This window comes from Sitodiplosis mosellana, unplaced genomic scaffold, assembly GCF_009176505.1.
Source record: "Sitodiplosis mosellana isolate CC-2019 unplaced genomic scaffold, AAFC_SMos_1.0 Smas_scaffold_2, whole genome shotgun sequence".
Taxonomy (NCBI): Eukaryota; Metazoa; Arthropoda; class Insecta; order Diptera; family Cecidomyiidae; genus Sitodiplosis; species Sitodiplosis mosellana.
The window spans coordinates 399,093-417,940 of NW_022595245.1; the positions used below are offsets into that span (position 1 = coordinate 399,093).

Genomic DNA, 18,848 nt, shown 5'->3' on the forward strand with positions numbered 1-18,848 from the left:
ATGGAGTTGCCAAATTCAAATTCTTTTTTTTTTAGAAATTTATTTTCGGTTTTATTTCATTTAAATCGTTTTTTTTGGACTGATTTCGTTACAATTGAAAATATGTATATCACTATTTATGGCTTTGAGTGTTATACTTATTGACTACACATGTTTTTGTATCAGTACTTTTAATACACATAAATTACTTGTTTTAAAAAAAGTTGCGACGACATCTTATGAACTAAACTTAGAGCATATTTTTGGTTAATCGGAATGAAAAATGTTAAATATAAACAAAAATCTAAATTGTTAAATATGTTAACAATAAACTAGCTACTAGAACTAATGTTGAGCTGTATATCGTTGGTGAGTTACTGGTTTCCATCACCCTGGCACGTTCTTCACCTTCGAAATATGAATCAAAACTTCCATTGGAACTCCTTTGTTGCGACGCACGAATTTGGCAAGTATCACTACAATCGCTTCCCTCACAAATATCACAAAGCGTCGTCTCTCGCATTCGATAGAATTGACGAGCGCGACGGGCTGTAATTGATCAAATTTGAATATTTATTTTAAAGCATAAAAAACGAGTGCCAATGATTGAAAACAATAACAAAGAACTTGAAAAAAAACAGAACCAAACTAAGCAAGTAACGTACAATTGTCGTAATAATCATAAATGATAACAGCCGCTCGTCGTTGCTCGGCTACTTTTTGCGTTCGGAAGGCATCCAGAGTTGGGCAGAGCTCTTTTCGTGTCAAATGATCGAAGTAAACTACAACGACGGTGTCTGCGTTTTTAGTTTCCACTTTCATCACATTTTCAGACACCTCAAGTGATGGTAGAGTGTCCACGTCGGCCGTGAATCCGCTGGGAAAGTGAACTTCCATTACGGCCATATTCGATTTTTCTTCATTGCCAATTGCAACGAAACTATTTGAATGGAAAATAAATTATTATCATTTTTTTCGTATTTTCAAATCTTTTTTTTTTCATACAAAAACTCCCAAATTGGAATCGAAGAATGAAGTTTCAATTACCTGGTGCAAACAGTAAGATGCAGATAGTCTTGATGTGAGTTTTTATTTGGCTGTGGATCTAATGTGAATCTTGGCCAGGCACCTGTTACATTCAAATTGTACTTGTATGACAATTGAAGCAATGCAAATCCTCTTCCACTGGCCGTGACATTCACTTGCCGCACATTATTTGGCAGCTACGAATAATGAAAAAAACAATTTTCAAATAATTCAATGCCATTGGAATGGTGAACACAATAGCTTACGTCATATATTTGCTGAATCAATCCGTTGTCTCCATTGACATTAATTCGACTTTCACCGCCGTCATATTTATATTGGATTTGAACGTTGTTATAGTTACTTGATGTACTCTCGGCATATTTGGCCAATGCTTTCAATCCGACGAATGTGTCTTGCGTCGATTGGAATCCTCCAAATTCATTTCGTTGTTTTATTAGCCACTTGATGATTGGCAATGCATCTGAATTGAGACCAGCTTCTAGTAGCGCCAACAATCCATACGACGTGATTTCAACGTTTACCGAATTCGGTTTGGTATACCAAATATTCCTGGCGTCTCCCGGCGGTACTGGCTTTTCCCACCATTTTATGTCATCTGGAAGCATGAATTGAATGAAATTTGAAATCAAAGGGATAAAAAGAGAAAAACTTTCATGAATGAAATAATAATAATAATCGTTCTTCCCACTGGATGTATTGATCTCCATACAGAAAACTCACCCTTTCGCTTCGATTTCAAATCGAATGATTGCAAAATGTAGTTTTTGGAATTATGATTGGCCAATTGCAAGGCATACGATGCAACAGCATATGAGTAGATATCTTCATTTCCTTTAACATTCTTGACAACGTAGTCAATTGCTTTGTTGATTACATTTTCATACATTCCGCTCTTGCTCTGAAAGTCAAAAATCGATTTTAGTTATTCCAATCAAAATGGTCAAAGTGATTTAAATCTTCAAACTTACTCGGTCTTCCAAAAACGCTATCAGAACATATGCAGTCAGAGCAGTGCCTACATCAAGAAACAATCGATTAAGACTTGTATAAACTCAAGAAGAAAATACAAGAATCTTTACCTTGTCCACTTTCACCTTGCATTTCAGCTGACAGAACGCTTCCAACTTCTGGGAAACTACCATTTGGCGCTTGGACACGGCTCAGCCAGGTTAAGGCTTCATTTATGATTCTCTGTTCAACTTGAATGTATTTTGAAGCTTGAATGAATGACCGAGCAACAAATGCTGTTAACCATGTGCTGCCGCTCTTATCTCGTTTTCCAAATGCACTGAATGAACCGTCATCATGTCGATAGGTCAATTCACGTTGATAACCCGCATTCATGAAGGTGGTTGCTTTCATTTCAACAGCCGGTGTCAATTGATTTGTTGTTTTCAAATAGTCTAAAATCACGATATTTGGCACGAAATTCAACATGTTCTGTTCTCCGCATCCATCGGGCATTCGAATGAGTTTCTCCATGTTTTTCACTGATCCACCGAGAATGTCACCTTTGAAATAGAGAAAATCGACATCAATACAATTTTGTCTCCATAGAGCAAAACCCTTTTATCATTTTTTTTTCTTATTTCTGAAGCACCATAGCTTTATCTCACTCACCAACGGCTGAAATTTCAATTTTTGTGGAGTCGGGAATTGCATTTTTGGGAATAACAAACGTAAAGTTTCCATCGAATTGCGATTTGTCACGTAGATCGATGAGCATTGCCAAGTTTTCCACTAATGGTACACCTTCTGGTTCAACTTGCAAGATTCGTTCAACTCCATCGCCTTGTCTTGGACCACTTGCTGTCACCTTTGAAATTGAGAAAATAGACATCAATACAATTTTGTCTCCATAGGGCAAGACCCGTTCATGTCAACTCACTTTTATGGTCAATGGGCCAACTTTTTTCGGTTTCACCATAAACGATACACCAGCTCCTTCATTCGCATTAACATGGATTGTCTTTCGTCGGAAGAGCTCGATTTCTGTGAAATTGAAAAAAAGTTTTCATTTTCAATTCCAATTTCGACTTATCTCTTTTGATTCGTTTATAGTTCCACGCACGTCTAATGCTATTTGTTTCATTCATTGTCCGAGGTAATAACTTACTTGGCGAATCAACTTCATTGGCCATTTGCACAAATTCAAGCTGTTGATCGGTATTATGTAAAGTAACTTCAACATCGAATTCATCGTCCAAATAATTGAAAATGCCAACTGGAATGGAAAGCACTTCGCCACGTTTTATGGAATAAGGCAGATTCAGCGAAACAAAGAACGGTTGGAACACTTGCAAACTGCGTGGCTCTTTTGACAAGCCAAGACCACTGATTGGATCCAACGAAAATCCAGTTATAATCCATGATGTAATTGTGTCTGGCACTTTTTTGTGAATCGTATGCCGCCCTTCATAGCTGTATGAAGAAATCCGAAATTATTAGAACGTATTCAGAATCAATTTTTCAATGAAAACTGTAAGCATGCAACAACACATTGATTGTACACGAGACAGAAACGATGAGGGATTATTTGGATGAGGAATGTGGTTTTTTATGTTAAATTTTCAAAGCCCAGAGCCAACTTCCCGATGAAAGCCCATTTACCGTCACCAGAATTAGTATCGCTTGTATGAATCGCCTGTTTTTTTATTTTTGGTTATGCGATAGAAATGGACGAACAATAAAGCAAATAGTTACCCAGAGGAGAAATTAACAAACAAAAATGAATCGCTAATATCGTTCATAAGATGGACACGGGGTCGATCCCAGTATGGTTTTGGTATGCGAGAGAATGCATATGGACCAGCCAATGGCGGGCGTGTATTTGTTCTCAGAACGTGAGCTGGTCCGATATCTGTTTTCTTAACCGTTGTTAAACTTCGACCGTACGAAATTTCATTATCATACGGAGAAGCGGTAGACGATGTGTACGCTGCTGAATATAAAACACCAGGTTGGATCAAACAATTGATCATTTGAAAAGATTAAAATTTCAATTGGAAAAAAAATATGTTTTCTTAAAACAAAACTTCTAGTAGGAAATTCCAAGAGAATATTAAAAGCATCTATGCTAACAAACTACATAGCAACAATTGTTTCCTTTCTTTGGGTCATTTAAGAGGGACAATTCGGGAATTTGAGACATTTGAGCGGATGTAAATATTTACTTTCTATCTCGTGAAATCGATAATTTTCATTCAACTAAAGAGCATTCTTTCTACAGGTAACTTTCTATTAAGTAGTTAACCTAACGTTTCCGATTTCGTTCCATAGCCAAGTTTCTGGGAAATTCTTTCGAATTACAATTGAACTTGTGGATACAGTATTCGATTCAGAGAGGTGAAGTATTTCTTCTTCATCGCCCGGAAATCCATAATATACGTAATCATAATCGTTATCTAGTTGTAGAATTGAGAGAAAATTTATTTAAATTCTGTAGCTATTTAAACGAAAAATTTATAAAAACAACTGTAAAATTATGAAAAACTATAAACCGTTTTTTCTTGAATATTCGAGTGCTATTTCACACAGCCTATTTGTGATTTTTTTCATTGACTAAACATTTTTCATGGAAAATATTTGAAATTCATATTTTGAATTTAAGAAAAACTTACGGTTTTCGGTTGGTCTGGCATTTGTGAGCAATATTGCACCGGAACTCTACAAGAATAATAAGAGCAAATGCAAATTTAACCTTCATGGTAGTCATAACAAGAAAATTTTGGCATAATAAGAGAAATACTGACGGCAAAATCTTCCCATTCGTCGATTCCATAGTGTCGTGATGGGTTTGATTGTTTCCTGGAATATTCATCAAGCTCGTTAAATATTTGTGATTTATCGAAATCGTTTCCTTTCCGCAATAATAAGACACTTTGATCAACACCCAAGAGACCAATATATGAGTTAGGTTTGCTGACAACCGTAATGTCCACTTCTTGTCCAGGGCGCGCTTGATTACTTGAAACATCAAGCTCAACCTGTAATTTTGAATAGATTCAATTTAAATTCTATCAATTGTTCCATCTTTTCCATTTTAATTGAAATATATTTCATTAAAAATCGTTGATATATCCACAAAAAATTGGCAAAAAATCTGCTTCGATCTTCAAAATTTTGCTATTTACCCAAATGAAAATAAAATTTAAAAATAAACTTACAAAGTTCTGCAAATCTTCACCAAGGTCAATTTCCAATCGGTCGGAAATAATTTCATTGTCTTTGATGTAATGCACAACGAATTGGGCCTTTGGAACCATAGCAAACGAAGCCAAAAATGTAATCGTATGGCTTTTCCTATTTGGAATTTCAACGGAGTTGGTTACGATAATATCGCCACGCCCAAACACTTGATATGATAGATAACGTAAACTTTCGGTTGATTGAACCTCGACGGTTATGTCTTTGTTGATTCTTGGCCTAGGCAAAATGAGCAAATACAATTAAAAAATGTTGAAAACAAAATAATTTGTTCTTGAACGATTGTGCACAAAATGCTTACTTCTCCGTTTGCAGTGTTGCCCTGAGAAAGGCCCGAGTATCCGAATGAACAGCTGGAATCCATCCTAATCTCTCTTCAGCATCCAAGTAAACGAATTTCAGTGTGAATCCATTGGAATGTGGCACGATGATATCGTAGTGAAGCAAACCGTTTGAATCGAGCGTATGAACGGTTTCAGTTGCATTTTCATCATCATAATAGCTCGATGCTAATCGAACACGAATGGTGCTTGCACCACCGGTAACTGGAGTTCCATCGAATTTCTGCACTGAAACTAGTACATTGTACGGTAGTCCCGGTTTGTAATTGGGTGACGCATTGCTCAATACAATTTTGTATTTCGATTTGTGTAAAAATAAGTCGACGGATGTGTTTTGTTTGCGACCAGTGAGCTCTTCTTCAACAATAGCTTCCATGGCCATGGCTTGTTCGTAGTCTTCTTTGACATTCAACTCCTTCGCAATGTCAAATTCAACGTACGCTTTACCGTCAATCTTCGACACTTTGCGCGTAATCAAATTGTTTGCAAACGGTTGGAATGAGCCATAGGTTTTTGGATACACAGCCACCGTCACTTCTCCTTTCACCGGTTTGCCATATGTGTATTTCGTGCGAATCGTCGCCCGGATTTTGCCATCTTGGAAATATTGATGTTTTGGCGTATCAATGGTGACGTCAAACTTTGGCAAAACATATTCGGCCACTTCGAATTTATACTTTTTCAATTCACCCATAGCTTCAACGGCGATATGCCAGTCACCGAGAACCGGATAGCTTGATAACTGCAACTCTTCACTAACAACACCACGAGATGTTCGCAGGTTGGCATATCCTTTGATGCGATTATTTGCTCCATCCTAAAAATATTGCTTTCTTTTAAAACACTTCTCGACAAAAAGTTTTCGCTTCGTGCTAGTTTTTGCTCCAAAAGTGAGTTGGGTTATGTTACTATTTAATGAAATGTCAATTTCGTCATCGATTGCAATACACGCAAATCCAATAAGACGAATAATTATACCTAATTAATACAAAAATTGCTACTTTACCGTAATAAAAATGTTGATTGGTTCTTGGCTCGGAACGGGTTTTAAATTTTGATCGAGAACAAGTATTCTGAAACGCACCAAATCGCCGGGTTTATAGATGGCCTTGTCGCTTTGCACGAAAATTGATGCATTTTTCCCCACAAAACTAAGCGGTCGCTCGTTACGGAAATCAATACCACTTAAACCTTCTGCATTCAATCGATACTGGCCCGATCCCATATAACCAGTACTGAATCGTATCAATTGACTTGTGTACGGTTGCAAATTCGCCTCACGATAGTTTGAATATTTATTTTGGATGCCTTCAATGCCAACACGAATTTCGCATGGTGTTGAACTGTCGTGCAAGCTAACAGCTACATGATACTCGGAATTGGGCCGAATTACTTCAGGTGCAACAATCGAATAGTGACTGAAAAGAGTGCAAATTTTTTTTCGTTTGCAAATGAAAAACAAAAATTTAACTATTAGCTTATCCGATTCATTTACATCGTTTGTAAGCATTGTTGAATAATTTCGCACAAACAAAATGTTTCAACGGGCAAACATGAATTTCGATGGGTGGGCGTTATCGTTGTTGTCGCTGAATCAATACCATGGCTATAAAAGTAGTTATATGCAAATATTTCAACTTGAACTGTTTAAACAAGCCAAACTGTGGGCTGATTTTTAAATTGTTGAAGAAAGCTCTTGTCTATTTAATCGAAAATACTGCGTGTATTGAAAATGTACACGTATGCGTAAAAAATGGCAAATCATCTAGAAAAAAGTCAACTAGATTGCTGATTTGATTCTTGTTCTTGATACATATTTGCTGGACTTTCAAATGGACACCATGAAATTAACGGATATTTTCACTTTACGGTGTTTCGTTGAAACGACGACAAAATACTCAGCAGACGGAGCAAAAAGTGTCTTTGCCCTCATGGAGAATTAAAAAGTGGCATATTTGTCATACGCTGATTACTAGAAATATGCGTTGATCTTATTGTTACTTTTTTTGCCTCTCGTTGATATTTGCTACGGTGACGCCAATGAGAACAAGTCTCTAAATATGGAAGTTGCGTCCATCTACATGATTAGCAGCGATCGCCGTGTTTCACAACTGAATTTATCTACAAATACCAATGCAAACAGTATACATTTTTGTCGCGCGCACACGTTCGTTACAAAATATCAATGGGTTTGCGTTGTGTCACTCACAGCGAGTGCACATATATCTCGAAAACACCTTAAAACACATCTGTAACACCTTCACATTACGCGTATAGAGATGCGATCAATCTTCGTCGTGTATCGATGAATCCAGAACCAATTTTATGGCGACCTTGAGCTCTCTCGCGACTCACTCGCAGTAGACGTAAGCGTTTTTTTTTTCAGAGAACAAAATTGGCCTTTTGTCAGCTCATTTCATATTTGAGTTAATTCCTTTGTGTTTCGCCGAATTTGTTGAAAATGCTTCGCGACAATTTCACGGCCGGAATAAGATAATGAAAATGGGGAATGAAATTGGATAATTATAATGTAATCCAATTCATTTGTAATTGTAATTAGAAAAGAACTTGCTCGTCGTACAATACACTCCATGAAACATCGTGTAAAATGACATAGAGCGAAAGATTTCACAGAAGAAAAAACGAAAACGCCAACGTAAATGTACGAATACACACTAAAAAAATAAACCACTGACCAATTGGACTGGTGTGTGTGTGTGTTTAAAATAGTAAAAGCCAGAAACCAAATCACGTATCTCAACAGATCAAATCGCCAATTTACGAATAAGGAAGTCTTAATTGCCATTTTTTTGAGTGTTCGTGTGTTGTGAAACGTTAAATCATATTTTAAACGCATTTCTCATTTCACGAATTGTATTTTATGTAACGCAACCACGACTGAACGCTACATGGTCAGCAAAACAAAAAACGAAGAAACAAAACGCATAAATTCATTTAAATCAACACTTTCATCGCGTCTTTGTTGTTTGTCGTTTGAATTTACCAGAATGAAATGGGATTTTCGAAAAAAATTCTTAGTAACACTAACCCACTGCACTGGATTCGTTGAATATTGAGCAACCATATCGTCACAAATGGAATTATCTGCAACATATTGTAGACTAAACAAAACGACACTGTATTCTCAGAACTCTTTACAAAATATTCATCAAGGTACAACAACACAAACTGTCACACAACAGCAGCAGCACCCAGCACACAATAAACTCCTTCTCTTCCACCGTTTTACAATAATAGTATACTGTTTACATGAACAAAAACACTCTAGTTGTCACAGCTGTATGCTTGTTTCTTTAGACGGTCTTTTTTCAATGCACGTTCAATTTAGCGATTGGAACGAAATAACAAAAGTTGAAAATCGCGTGTAGACATTACCATGCTCGCGACTCAAATGAAATGTATGATATAGTTGGTCAACAAAGAGACCGCAAGCTGCGCAGAGAGACACATACAGGGAGAGAGAGAGAGAGCGGCTGTTTTGCATCAATTAAATGATGAACGTAACGAGCAAACCCGATACATGTGAACGCTGTTGCTGCTGCTACGCTGCAACCGTCGTCGACGAGACAACAACAACAACAATGAAAAATGATGTGTGAATGTGTATGGTGGTGGTTCAGTTGAGTCTGCATGATCTGTGCGCGCTTACCTTTACTCCACATATTTACAAACAAATCGATCACTTGAGTGAATTTTGATAATGATGTCATCGGCTGAGTGTGACTTTGTGTATTCATTTTATGTGTAGGTGTCGAAATCTTGTTGTTGCTGCTGCTGCAGCAGCAGCCGAGAGTCTTCTCCGTATGAGATATAAGTCGTTGCTTTGCAAAAGTAACAATGGAGACGCCGATTCAAAGATTCTGAGTCGATAAACCGTCCGCATTTAAAATTCATTGTTTACAAATAAACACAGAGGCTTTGATGATGCATGAGTTCGTATGATATGTTTGCTTTTTTATTTTGTTTATTTTTTGCTCCGCTTGAAATGACATTTCTATGAGCGGTTGGGTTCAGTACACTTCTCTAAATTATCGCACACACTGCTAGTTCGAGTTAAAATGCCGAACTAAGCGGTTCTGTCAAATTGCGTTACAGATTTTTTTTCTTCAGCGTAATAATTATTTTCGGATTGATTTTGTAATACAATTTTGTTTTCCATTCATTTTATCAATATTTTTTATTGAAAAACAACGCGTGTGCCTATTTATTGATTCATTTGAACAGATTGTTTTGCCGCTATCATAATTTTTCCGCATAACCTAATCTGACCCATTGATGCGTCATACTATTATACTATAGTACATCTATCGCACAAAAGGTTTATTAATTTCAAACCATATCAAATTCAGTTCAGTTGCATTTTGAAGCAGCTTGTGTGAAGTGGATATAGCCATGAAGAGGTTTTACGACACCGTTATTGTGATAATAGCCCTAGCATTGCTGTCATTGCCCGAACAATGCATGTGTTCGGACGGTTTGGACGATTTGGAATTTGTTCCGTTAAAAAGTGATTCGAAAGAATGGTGGCAAACGGCATCACTGTACCAAATCTATCCAAGGTCATTCAAGGACTCCAACGGTGATGGAATTGGCGATTTGAATGGTAAGTGATGAAAAAAATGGTTTTTTCTTTCGAAGAATTGAGAAAAAAATATCAAAAGACTTCGAAGAATTCTTCGGCAAAATTTGGAGAAAAAAAGTTGAGACGAGAAAAATTTGTCCATAGAAAATGAAAAAGTGAAAAAATTCAGAGTGAATAAAAATCAATAGTTTCGGTTTCAAAGTGTTTATTGACTATGATCGATTTTCAGGTATCACGGAAAAATTGGAACATTTGAAAGAAATTGGCATAGCAGCGACATGGCTCTCTCCAATTTTCAAATCGCCGATGAAAGACTTTGGTTACGACGTTGCCGATTTCTACGACATACAGCCTGAATATGGAACTTTGGACGATTTCGATCGTTTGATCGCTAAGGCAAAAACATTGGATATCAAAATTATATTGGACTTTGTACCAAATCACTCGTCGGATGAGAACGACTGGTTCATCAAATCGGTCAACAAAGAGCCAGGATGGGAAGATTTCTACATATGGCATCCAGGATATCCCGATGAAAATGACCCAACAAATCGTTTGCCGCCCACCAATTGGATCAGCGTCTTTCGGAAAAGTGCCTGGAAATGGAGTGAAAAACGTGGCGAATTCTATTTTCATCAAGTAAGTATCAAACCACATATTGTGTTGTAAGATTAGTTCCTGTTCTGTAATCAATTTCTTTTTTATCAGTTTTTAGCTGGTCAACCCGATTTGGTAAGAAAAGGTCAATAAATTTATGTAAAAAGTTCATGAATAATAATTTGTTTTTATTTATAATTTCACGCAATCAAAGAACTACCGCAATCCAAAGGTCGTTGATGAAATGAAAGTAAGCTTATCAACACAGTACATGCGTACAATTATAGTGGAATTCATTGATTGTGAAATTTATTGTGTTTTCTTTAATTCATTCAGAATGTGCTGAGATTCTGGATGGACCGTGGAGTGAGCGGATTTCGCATTGACGCTGTGCCGCATTTGTTCGAGGTTCCAGCCAACAAAAACGGACGTCTGCCAGATGAACCACGCAGTGGCAATACTAATGATCCTGATGATTGGAATTATTTAAAGCATATTTTTACCGTTGATCAGCCCGAAACGATTGACATGGTTTATCAATGGCGTGAAGTCTTAGATGAACATCAGCGTCAAAACGGTGGTGATGCGCGTATTATGCTCACTGAAGCTTATTCTTCGTTGAATATTATTTCGCAATACTTTGGCAATGCCACTCACAATGGATCTCATGTGCCATTCAATTTTCAATTGCTGACCCGAGTGTGGAACGAATCAAATGCCGTTGATTACATCAGTTGCATCGATGACTTTATGAAAATCGTGCCGAAAAATCAAGTTGCCAACTGGGTGGTAGGTTTTAGTTTGGACAGTTTTGTCGTGAAATGGAAATAAGTGAAAAATTGTTTAAAAATTGAGCGAAAGTAGAGAGAATTTGTCGGAATTTTTTTTTTGACAATTTGGTTAAATTTGGCCAAATGTTATGTTGTTCCCCTTGCATTGTTATCAACAGGTTGGAAATCACGATAACCATCGCGTTGGAACGAGACTTGGAAGAGACAGAATAGACGCCATTAATATGATTATTTTGACATTGCCCGGAATCAGCATCACCTACAATGTAAGAATAGCTTTCAATTCAATTCTGCAATTTCGATTTATGATTCTAACATTTTTGTTTTTTCTTCCAATTGAAATCTAAATTAAAATTGTGGAATTGGAGGGTGAGGAAATTGGAATGACCGATCAATGGCTTTCATGGTAAAATGCAACTCTGAATAAAATGAATGGAAATGTGGAAAGTAACAATTTCTTTACATTTTTTCATCTTACTAGGAAGGACACAGTTGATCCAGCTGCATGTAATAGCAACCCATCGATTTATGAACAATTCACTCGCGATCCCGAGCGAACACCATTCCAATGGGATGACAGCACAAACGCTGGTTTCAGTACAGCTCCAAAGACCTGGCTTCCTATTGCCGACAACTACAAAGAATTCAATGTTGCCAAAGAAGATTCTGATGAAAAAAGCTATCTGAAGGTTTTCAAGAGCTTGAAAGAGCTACGGAAAGAGCCAACGTTACAGGATGGAGACACAAAATACGCGGCACTAGGACAACAAGTTGTTGCTATTGCTAGGTATGTACCTATTTTCTGGAGTTTTATCAAACGGTTACCATAACAAAACTATTTTCTAGGTATTTGGACGGCAAGAAGCTATACATCACCGTCTGCAACATTGGCCCATTCATCGAGAAAGTCAATTTGAATGCGATCGGAGTTACCGTACCTGAAACATTGGCATTCCATATCGTTGGCGTATCATCATCACATAAAATTAAGTAAGAAACACCACAGATACTTGTTCACAATCAAAACTAAACTCGATTCACTTTGAAACTTAATCCAATTCGAACAATTTTCACAGTGAACAAGTGTTGTCCAAGAATGTGGTTCTTCAACCCAGAGAGGCATTCGTGCTAAGAAGCGAAAATGCGGTCACTCAATCGAAATCGTACAACTATTTCCATCACAGCATTTTTGATTTATGACTAGACGTGGTGCAGAATGCCATTCGATTTTTCATACCGTCATTTTGCCAATTCAAGAGACCGTACTGAGTCATGTCGGATTTTGTTTAAAGATAACAATAAAATTGTACTCGAGATATTTTTAAATGAATGAAGGACTTTATACACGTCGTTGAATCAATGTGTGTGATAAGAATTAGAATCAATAGATAAAGAAATATTTTTTTATTTTTGTTTTGAAATGAGAAAAGTAAATAAAAAATGTTCAAACACTCAGCTATTCAAACAATGACCGTGGCCTTTGTTTAATTTGTACACCATATATGGTTTATTGTGCAAATGAAAACGAAATGAGCAAAAACATTCTGATACATAAAAAAAAACTGATAAGAACATTGAATCATTTGTTATTTTTTCTTTTCTCTATACATTTAACGATTTTTTGTCATTTCTGCGTCGAAGCTAATGTGCACAAGTGCAATCAATCGTTCATTCGCTTATTTTATCAATTGCTTTGTTTGAGGCCACCATTCTTTGCAGGAAAAAAATCTGTAAATAATACAATACGTTCTTTACAGATACTTCGAATCTGTATATCTGCAAAGAACGTATTTTGTTATTTACAGTAAAATTTTATGGCGTACGCGCGCGCGTACATTCCCTTAACTCCATAAATGAGCTAACAATTATTATAAATAAACAATACAAATGTCCACAAACACAAGAAAGTCCACACAGAAATGTGACGAAAAACCATGAAATGTTGAAAATGTGTCGGAGATTCGCACAAGGCAAATATTACGGTAATTTGCTTTAGAAAATTCTGCTCAGAACAACATTATGCTATACAGGATCAACTGTCGCTGATCGCCGTTTGAGTGAAAAACAACACACCTATATGCTTGCAGCGCTCGTTTCAATTCGTTTCTCCCTATGTATACAGCGAAACATTGATTTATATCGCACTGGACACATTGTCTTCAATTGATAGTTTTTTTGCACATTTCTGTGTGGATTAACTGAGTTTATGTACTTTTATATTGTTTAATAGTAATAATTGTTAGCCTATTTATGGCCATAAAATTTCACTGTTAACAAAATACGTTCTCTGCAGATACTTCGAATCTGTACATCTGTAAAGAACGTATTTTGTTATTTACAGATTTTCTTATTGCAAAGAATGGCGGCCCTTCGTTTGATTATTATTTACGATTTTATTTTACGTCGAAGACATTTTTAGCAACAGTATCCCCGAAAGAATTTATCAGTAATAAGGAAACACAAGTATTTTTTTATATTAAAATTTTCAATTTTTTTATTAACTTTGATTTAAAATTTTCCAAAACCCAAATTCCGAACGTTTTTTTTAAATAAATTTTCAAACTTTTTTTTGAAATTAAAACAACTTACTCGCTACAAAAATGTAATTTCGAATTTTGTAGAAAGATGTTCACCAGAATGTATCCCAAAAATGAGTTAGATGCATGTTCAACTACTTTAAGCACTTTCAGATCGATTTAAAAAAAATTCTAGTTAATTAATAAGTTATCTAAATTGATTGTATATCAATCGTGGAATTTTAACAATTTGCGACTCGTTTATATCATTTGTAATCAGACTTTTTTCTATCTAGTTAGCAGACTTCAAACTTGTTCAAATGCAATGAAATAAAGATTTGGAAATAAATTCCCAGAGGAATGTTAAGCAACCCAAAAGCTAAATGCAATGAATGGCATGATTAACCCGGTTAGAATGCTTGATATTAGGTTAACACTGTGATTGTCCAGCAAGCGTGTGCCGCTAATGTGTTTAACATTTGGTCCAGGTCGTTCAACGACCCGTCCATCCGAATCTAAGCCGGAATATTGTAATGTTGCCCCCAGCAATGAATCAATGATCGATCCAAGAAGACCGGCAATACCACCAAACATGACGACTGGCCACTGTGGCGGGCTACCAGCTAAAATATTACGGTCAACCACGTAATAAACAACAAGGAAGTACGAAAAACCAACCACAATACCGCCGAGAAAACTGTAAAATAGAGTGGAAAAACATTATTTTCTCACGTATATGAAAGAAATGAAATTTGTTATTTCGTGGAAAAGTGTCAGTTCAATGTCGAAAAATGACAGAAATGGAAAGAATGTATTCAATTTCACAAACAAGTGGCCATATCTCACCTAACAATCAATCCAATGAAGCTAACTCCGCCGTTTGTACCACGTGGTACTCGTTTGCGTGTCGTGATTAAAAATGGATCTGATCCCATAACTGAACCAATCTCGCTGGCCCATGTATCGCCATTACAACAGGCAAACGCTGACATCACGGCAATTCCAAGCCAACTCGGTCGATATTGGGTGAGAAAATCGATTGGTCGCTCACTGCTGCCACAGTCCAACAAATAGAGTAAAGCTAATTGCATCGCCATTCCACCATTGCACAAAACCTGCACCCAATTTCGCTTGCCTTCGCCTGAGAATACACACAAAAATAATTAATTCAATATTAATCACAATGTGGTTTACAATTGCATTACCTCCTTTGAAATCTGCCTCAAACTTCCGTTTCAAGTGACTACGGAATTTAGTTACGCGAGATGATGAGAAGAAAAATGTGGCCAAACAAGCTAAAAATGCATGCGATGCCAATGATAAAGTGATTGCTACAACCAAACCCAGTGTGGCACCACTGTAATTAACAGCTTTCCTTTTCAGTCCGTAGGCCATCAACAAAATTGGCACCAACGTTGAAAACAACCATCGTGTCGGTGGAATTGTTGCATTTTCTATAGCAAAAAAAATATTACATTGATTAATATTATGATGTTCCCATTCCGAGTTAGATTAATTTCCGCTTACCATCACTATCAAGCGAACTTTTCGTTATGAATGTTAATGCCAAATTGCCAAGCCACAGAAAAATTGATAATGGAATAGACAGACCACACAACAACACAGGTAAAATAGTATAAAATACTGATTTCGGTTCACTATTCTCTTTTGGCTCCGTCATTTTGCTCGGGTATTTGCACTAATTTTCAAATCAGACAAACACAGCCTAATTTTCATTGGCCGAAATAGAGCACACAATAGATTTTTGCTTCGTGTGCAAGCAATGTCAAAAAAGTCAATGATATTTGTGTTTTGGTTAAGACGCAGTCGGCAATTTGACACTCCAACTAGCTGCCATGTTTGTTTACAATAATGAACTGTCAAAACAGTTGTATCCCAATGAGCAGTTTGTGGAACATGAGTTTCATTGAGTGCATTCAAACGGTTAAAGTCGTTGAATGGCATGACATTTTGAAAAGTGGAATTTAGAACGAAAATTGGACATGAATTTGTGAACGATTTGATTTTAAAATTAATTTTAATAAGAATTTAGAAGTAAATTGTGGTGCAAACAGGCAAACTGACATAACTCTTATTCAAAGAGTGACCACGTAACGTAGTTTTTTTAAGTATTGACACAAAAATTGATTGCGAGACATTTTTTTTCTGAATAATTTGCAAATTCATCACAAATTGTCAACAAAGCACTGACCACTTGCACAAATTAATATGTCTTCGGTTTTTCGTGCTTCAATTGTTATTGTAGTAAAACCAGACTCGAATTGCAAAACAACATACGTATTACAGCCAATAAACGAAGTGTGATATTCTATTTCATTCTGTTCAACTGTTAGCTCATCATCGTTTTACCGCTTTAACACCGAAACATTTGACTTTAAACTCACTGTTCACTCAAGTTCAATCCGATACGAAGCATAATTTGAGCAGCAATTTCAGCAGTAGTTGCATTGCACTGTTGGAACCTTCCTATACCAAGCAAACTTTAGCGAAGAAAGCAAACCCGTTCGAAAGCAAGATTAATTTTTTTCTTAAACTACATCATAGCAAATTGAAAATATAGAGTAAGAAGATAAGACTAGTTGGTGGAATTAGAAAAGTGAATACAAATAACGAATCTGTAAAAGCAAAATCGAAAAAACAGCAAATTTTTTATCGTGGTTTCACTCAAAAATTAAAGAAAGAAGCCAAAAGTGGAAGGAACCGTTGGATGTCGAGCCCAATATCAACAACACAACCAGAGCAACATCAAAAGCATCTCACGCAAAAACCGTTTTCTATGGTACAGTCAACCAAAAGATGTTCAATGAACATGACATCGAAGAGATACAAGAGCGCATACGAAACGAATTGTTCACATTGCAGCACAACGACAAATACCACAACGCAATCAAAGATTTCATAAAGCAAGAAACCGTTACAGTTCATTCGGAAAGCAAATTCGACGGACTCGATACGAAAAGATCAGTGCTAAGTATCTGAATAAAAGAAAACGTGTATACTTTCGATATGCGGCGTCTTGGTGCCATGAAGAAGAAAATGAAAAAAATCAATGAAGTCACCGGATTTGCCATGGAAGGTGGTACAGTGTACTATAATTTTATTAGATGTTTTTGTAATTAACCTTAATTTGAAAGGTAAAATGTGTTCAAGCGTTGCAAGTTTTTAATCCATTTCTTTGATTGTACCGTTGGTTGAGCCTGTTATTTCATTGTATTTTTTGTTTTGCTCAAACCTTGTTCTGTGGTTTATGTTTGTAATAAAGAGAGAAAAGGGAATTCAAATAAACTTCAATTTTCAATTTCAATAGTTTGACTACTTTGTTGAGCCGCTTACAAAGATTGTATTGATCCGAGCGGCATTGAACGGAATACTGTTAATAATTGAGTCGTTTTGGCACATGAATGACATCTTGATGAAACCAATCTTCACCAGAATGTATGGTGCGACTTTAGAGAAACTAAAGATGGAATCTTCGTTCAAAATAGGTAAGAAGCCGACAAAAGATCAAAGTTTAACCAGACGTTCTACAACACCGAAACAAAAAAAGGTTAATATGGTTCGAAAAACAATCACCAGCAACAGACAACGCGGATCCGAGTAGAAGTCAACGGAATGTGATCAACAAAATTTGCACTCGTAAAATGAAATTCATTTCGTATGAATTTAACCGACATTTTTGAATCGAACGCTGAATTCGCTCAAAATAGAGCTACTAATTGGTATTATGTGTATACTGTATTCGTTTGGGTTCGCTGAAAACTTAACGAAAAGTCACCATCGCAGCGTTGATGCTGAAGGTTGTGGTTAGCTTGCTGTTCATTGTTAAATGAGTCACAGAGTGGGGTAGACATTTTGAAAGACGATACGCAAAAAAAAACAATTCTATTTTCGACAGACGTGAGTGTTTAAAAAATTTGTCATTTATTTCGTTGTTGGAATTTTGTGATTCTGTTGAGATCGTGACAAATCATTCGTGTGAATTTCTGATCAATATACTTTCACGCACATTTAGTGTGTATTTTTTATGCAACAGACACGACTCATTTAATGGTGTTTGATTTTTGGTGTTTTTCCGAAATCAAATAGATAATGAACCCGTTCAAAGGTATTTCTAGTAGACGCTGTAGGCAAAAAATAAAGCGCAAGTCTAAAATTGAGATCAAACAAGAACCTGTTATCAAAGAAGAGCACAACGGCGATGATGGCATAATTAACACACCACAGCCGAGAGCTGACGGAAGATATCGTGCGATGTACGAAGGACCAGTTGACTTTGCGTATTACTTCGATGAGGTGAAGGATGAAATCAAATGTGAAAAAGAAGAGACGGGCAAAGGAAAGGACTCAACACCATGTAAACGATTAGATGAGAACGCCGCAAATGATTTTGACAACGAAGATTCGATTGTGGATGCAATTGATGTTCAACCACGGAAACCAGTCGCCAGCGGAAAGAAAAGAAATGGAGGAGCCAAAAATCAAAACAAACGATCCATCCCCAGGAATCAAGAGGCCAAAAAACCGAAGAAGCACAAATGAACCGTTGCGACAAAAAAATTCCGTCAGAATATTTGAGAATTGAATCGAAGCATGGCATTTGCCTACAAACAAAGAGCAACAACGCAAGTTTTTGAACCAAAGCGACACAAAGCAAATGTGAAAAACAAAGTGCAACATAAAAATTCATGTTGCAGTTTAAAGCCGAAACTTGCTTTGTGGCACTTTGTTTCTCAAATTAGTGTTG

The 18,848-nt window shown here is 36.5% G+C and overlaps 3 protein-coding genes across 6 annotated transcripts; 1 reads left to right on the plus strand and 2 right to left on the minus strand.

Annotated features, from left to right (window-relative positions):
* Positions 1–23: 23 nt before the first annotated feature.
* LOC129565006 (thioester-containing protein 1 allele R1-like) lies at positions 24–9,231 on the minus strand. Of its 3 annotated transcripts, none has more exons than XM_055439273.1 (17): positions 8,626–9,231; positions 6,583–6,994; positions 5,537–6,393; positions 5,196–5,454; positions 4,782–5,015; positions 4,650–4,695; positions 3,733–3,967; positions 3,146–3,450; positions 2,918–3,021; positions 2,650–2,845; positions 2,109–2,540; positions 1,998–2,044; positions 1,750–1,927; positions 1,272–1,624; positions 1,027–1,202; positions 645–919; positions 24–528 (listed from the first exon to the last, which is right to left on the minus strand). In XM_055439273.1, the coding sequence occupies exons 1-17, from the start codon at positions 8,688–8,690 to the stop codon at positions 284–286; spliced, it is 4,419 nt and encodes a 1,472-aa protein (XP_055295248.1). In that variant the 5' UTR covers positions 8,691–9,231; the 3' UTR covers positions 24–283. The 3 variants fall into 3 exon arrangements, with proteins under 3 accessions (XP_055295248.1, XP_055295247.1, XP_055295249.1); XM_055439272.1 differs by having other exon boundaries at positions 3,733–3,970; positions 8,626–9,220; XM_055439274.1 differs by lacking the exon at positions 3,733–3,967 and adding an exon at positions 4,283–4,433 and having other exon boundaries at positions 8,626–9,140.
* Positions 9,225–14,461, plus strand: LOC129565010 (maltase A3-like). Of its 2 annotated transcripts, XM_055439325.1 has the most exons (11): positions 9,605–9,734; positions 9,822–10,200; positions 10,409–10,818; positions 10,888–10,911; positions 10,991–11,026; positions 11,113–11,565; positions 11,726–11,833; positions 11,936–11,973; positions 12,049–12,354; positions 12,414–12,557; positions 12,644–13,035. In XM_055439325.1, the coding sequence occupies exons 2-11, from the start codon at positions 9,990–9,992 to the stop codon at positions 12,765–12,767; spliced, it is 1,854 nt and encodes a 617-aa protein (XP_055295300.1). In that variant the 5' UTR covers positions 9,605–9,734; positions 9,822–9,989; the 3' UTR covers positions 12,768–13,035. The 2 variants fall into 2 exon arrangements, with proteins under 2 accessions (XP_055295301.1, XP_055295300.1); XM_055439326.1 differs by having other exon boundaries at positions 9,225–10,200; positions 12,644–14,461.
* Positions 14,034–15,912, minus strand: LOC129565014 (transmembrane protein 19). The gene is made up of 4 exons (XM_055439329.1): positions 15,611–15,912; positions 15,289–15,537; positions 14,930–15,224; positions 14,034–14,780 (listed from the first exon to the last, which is right to left on the minus strand). The coding sequence occupies exons 1-4, from the start codon at positions 15,762–15,764 to the stop codon at positions 14,447–14,449; spliced, it is 1,032 nt and encodes a 343-aa protein (XP_055295304.1). The 5' UTR covers positions 15,765–15,912; the 3' UTR covers positions 14,034–14,446.
* Positions 15,913–18,848: the final 2,936 nt, after the last annotated feature.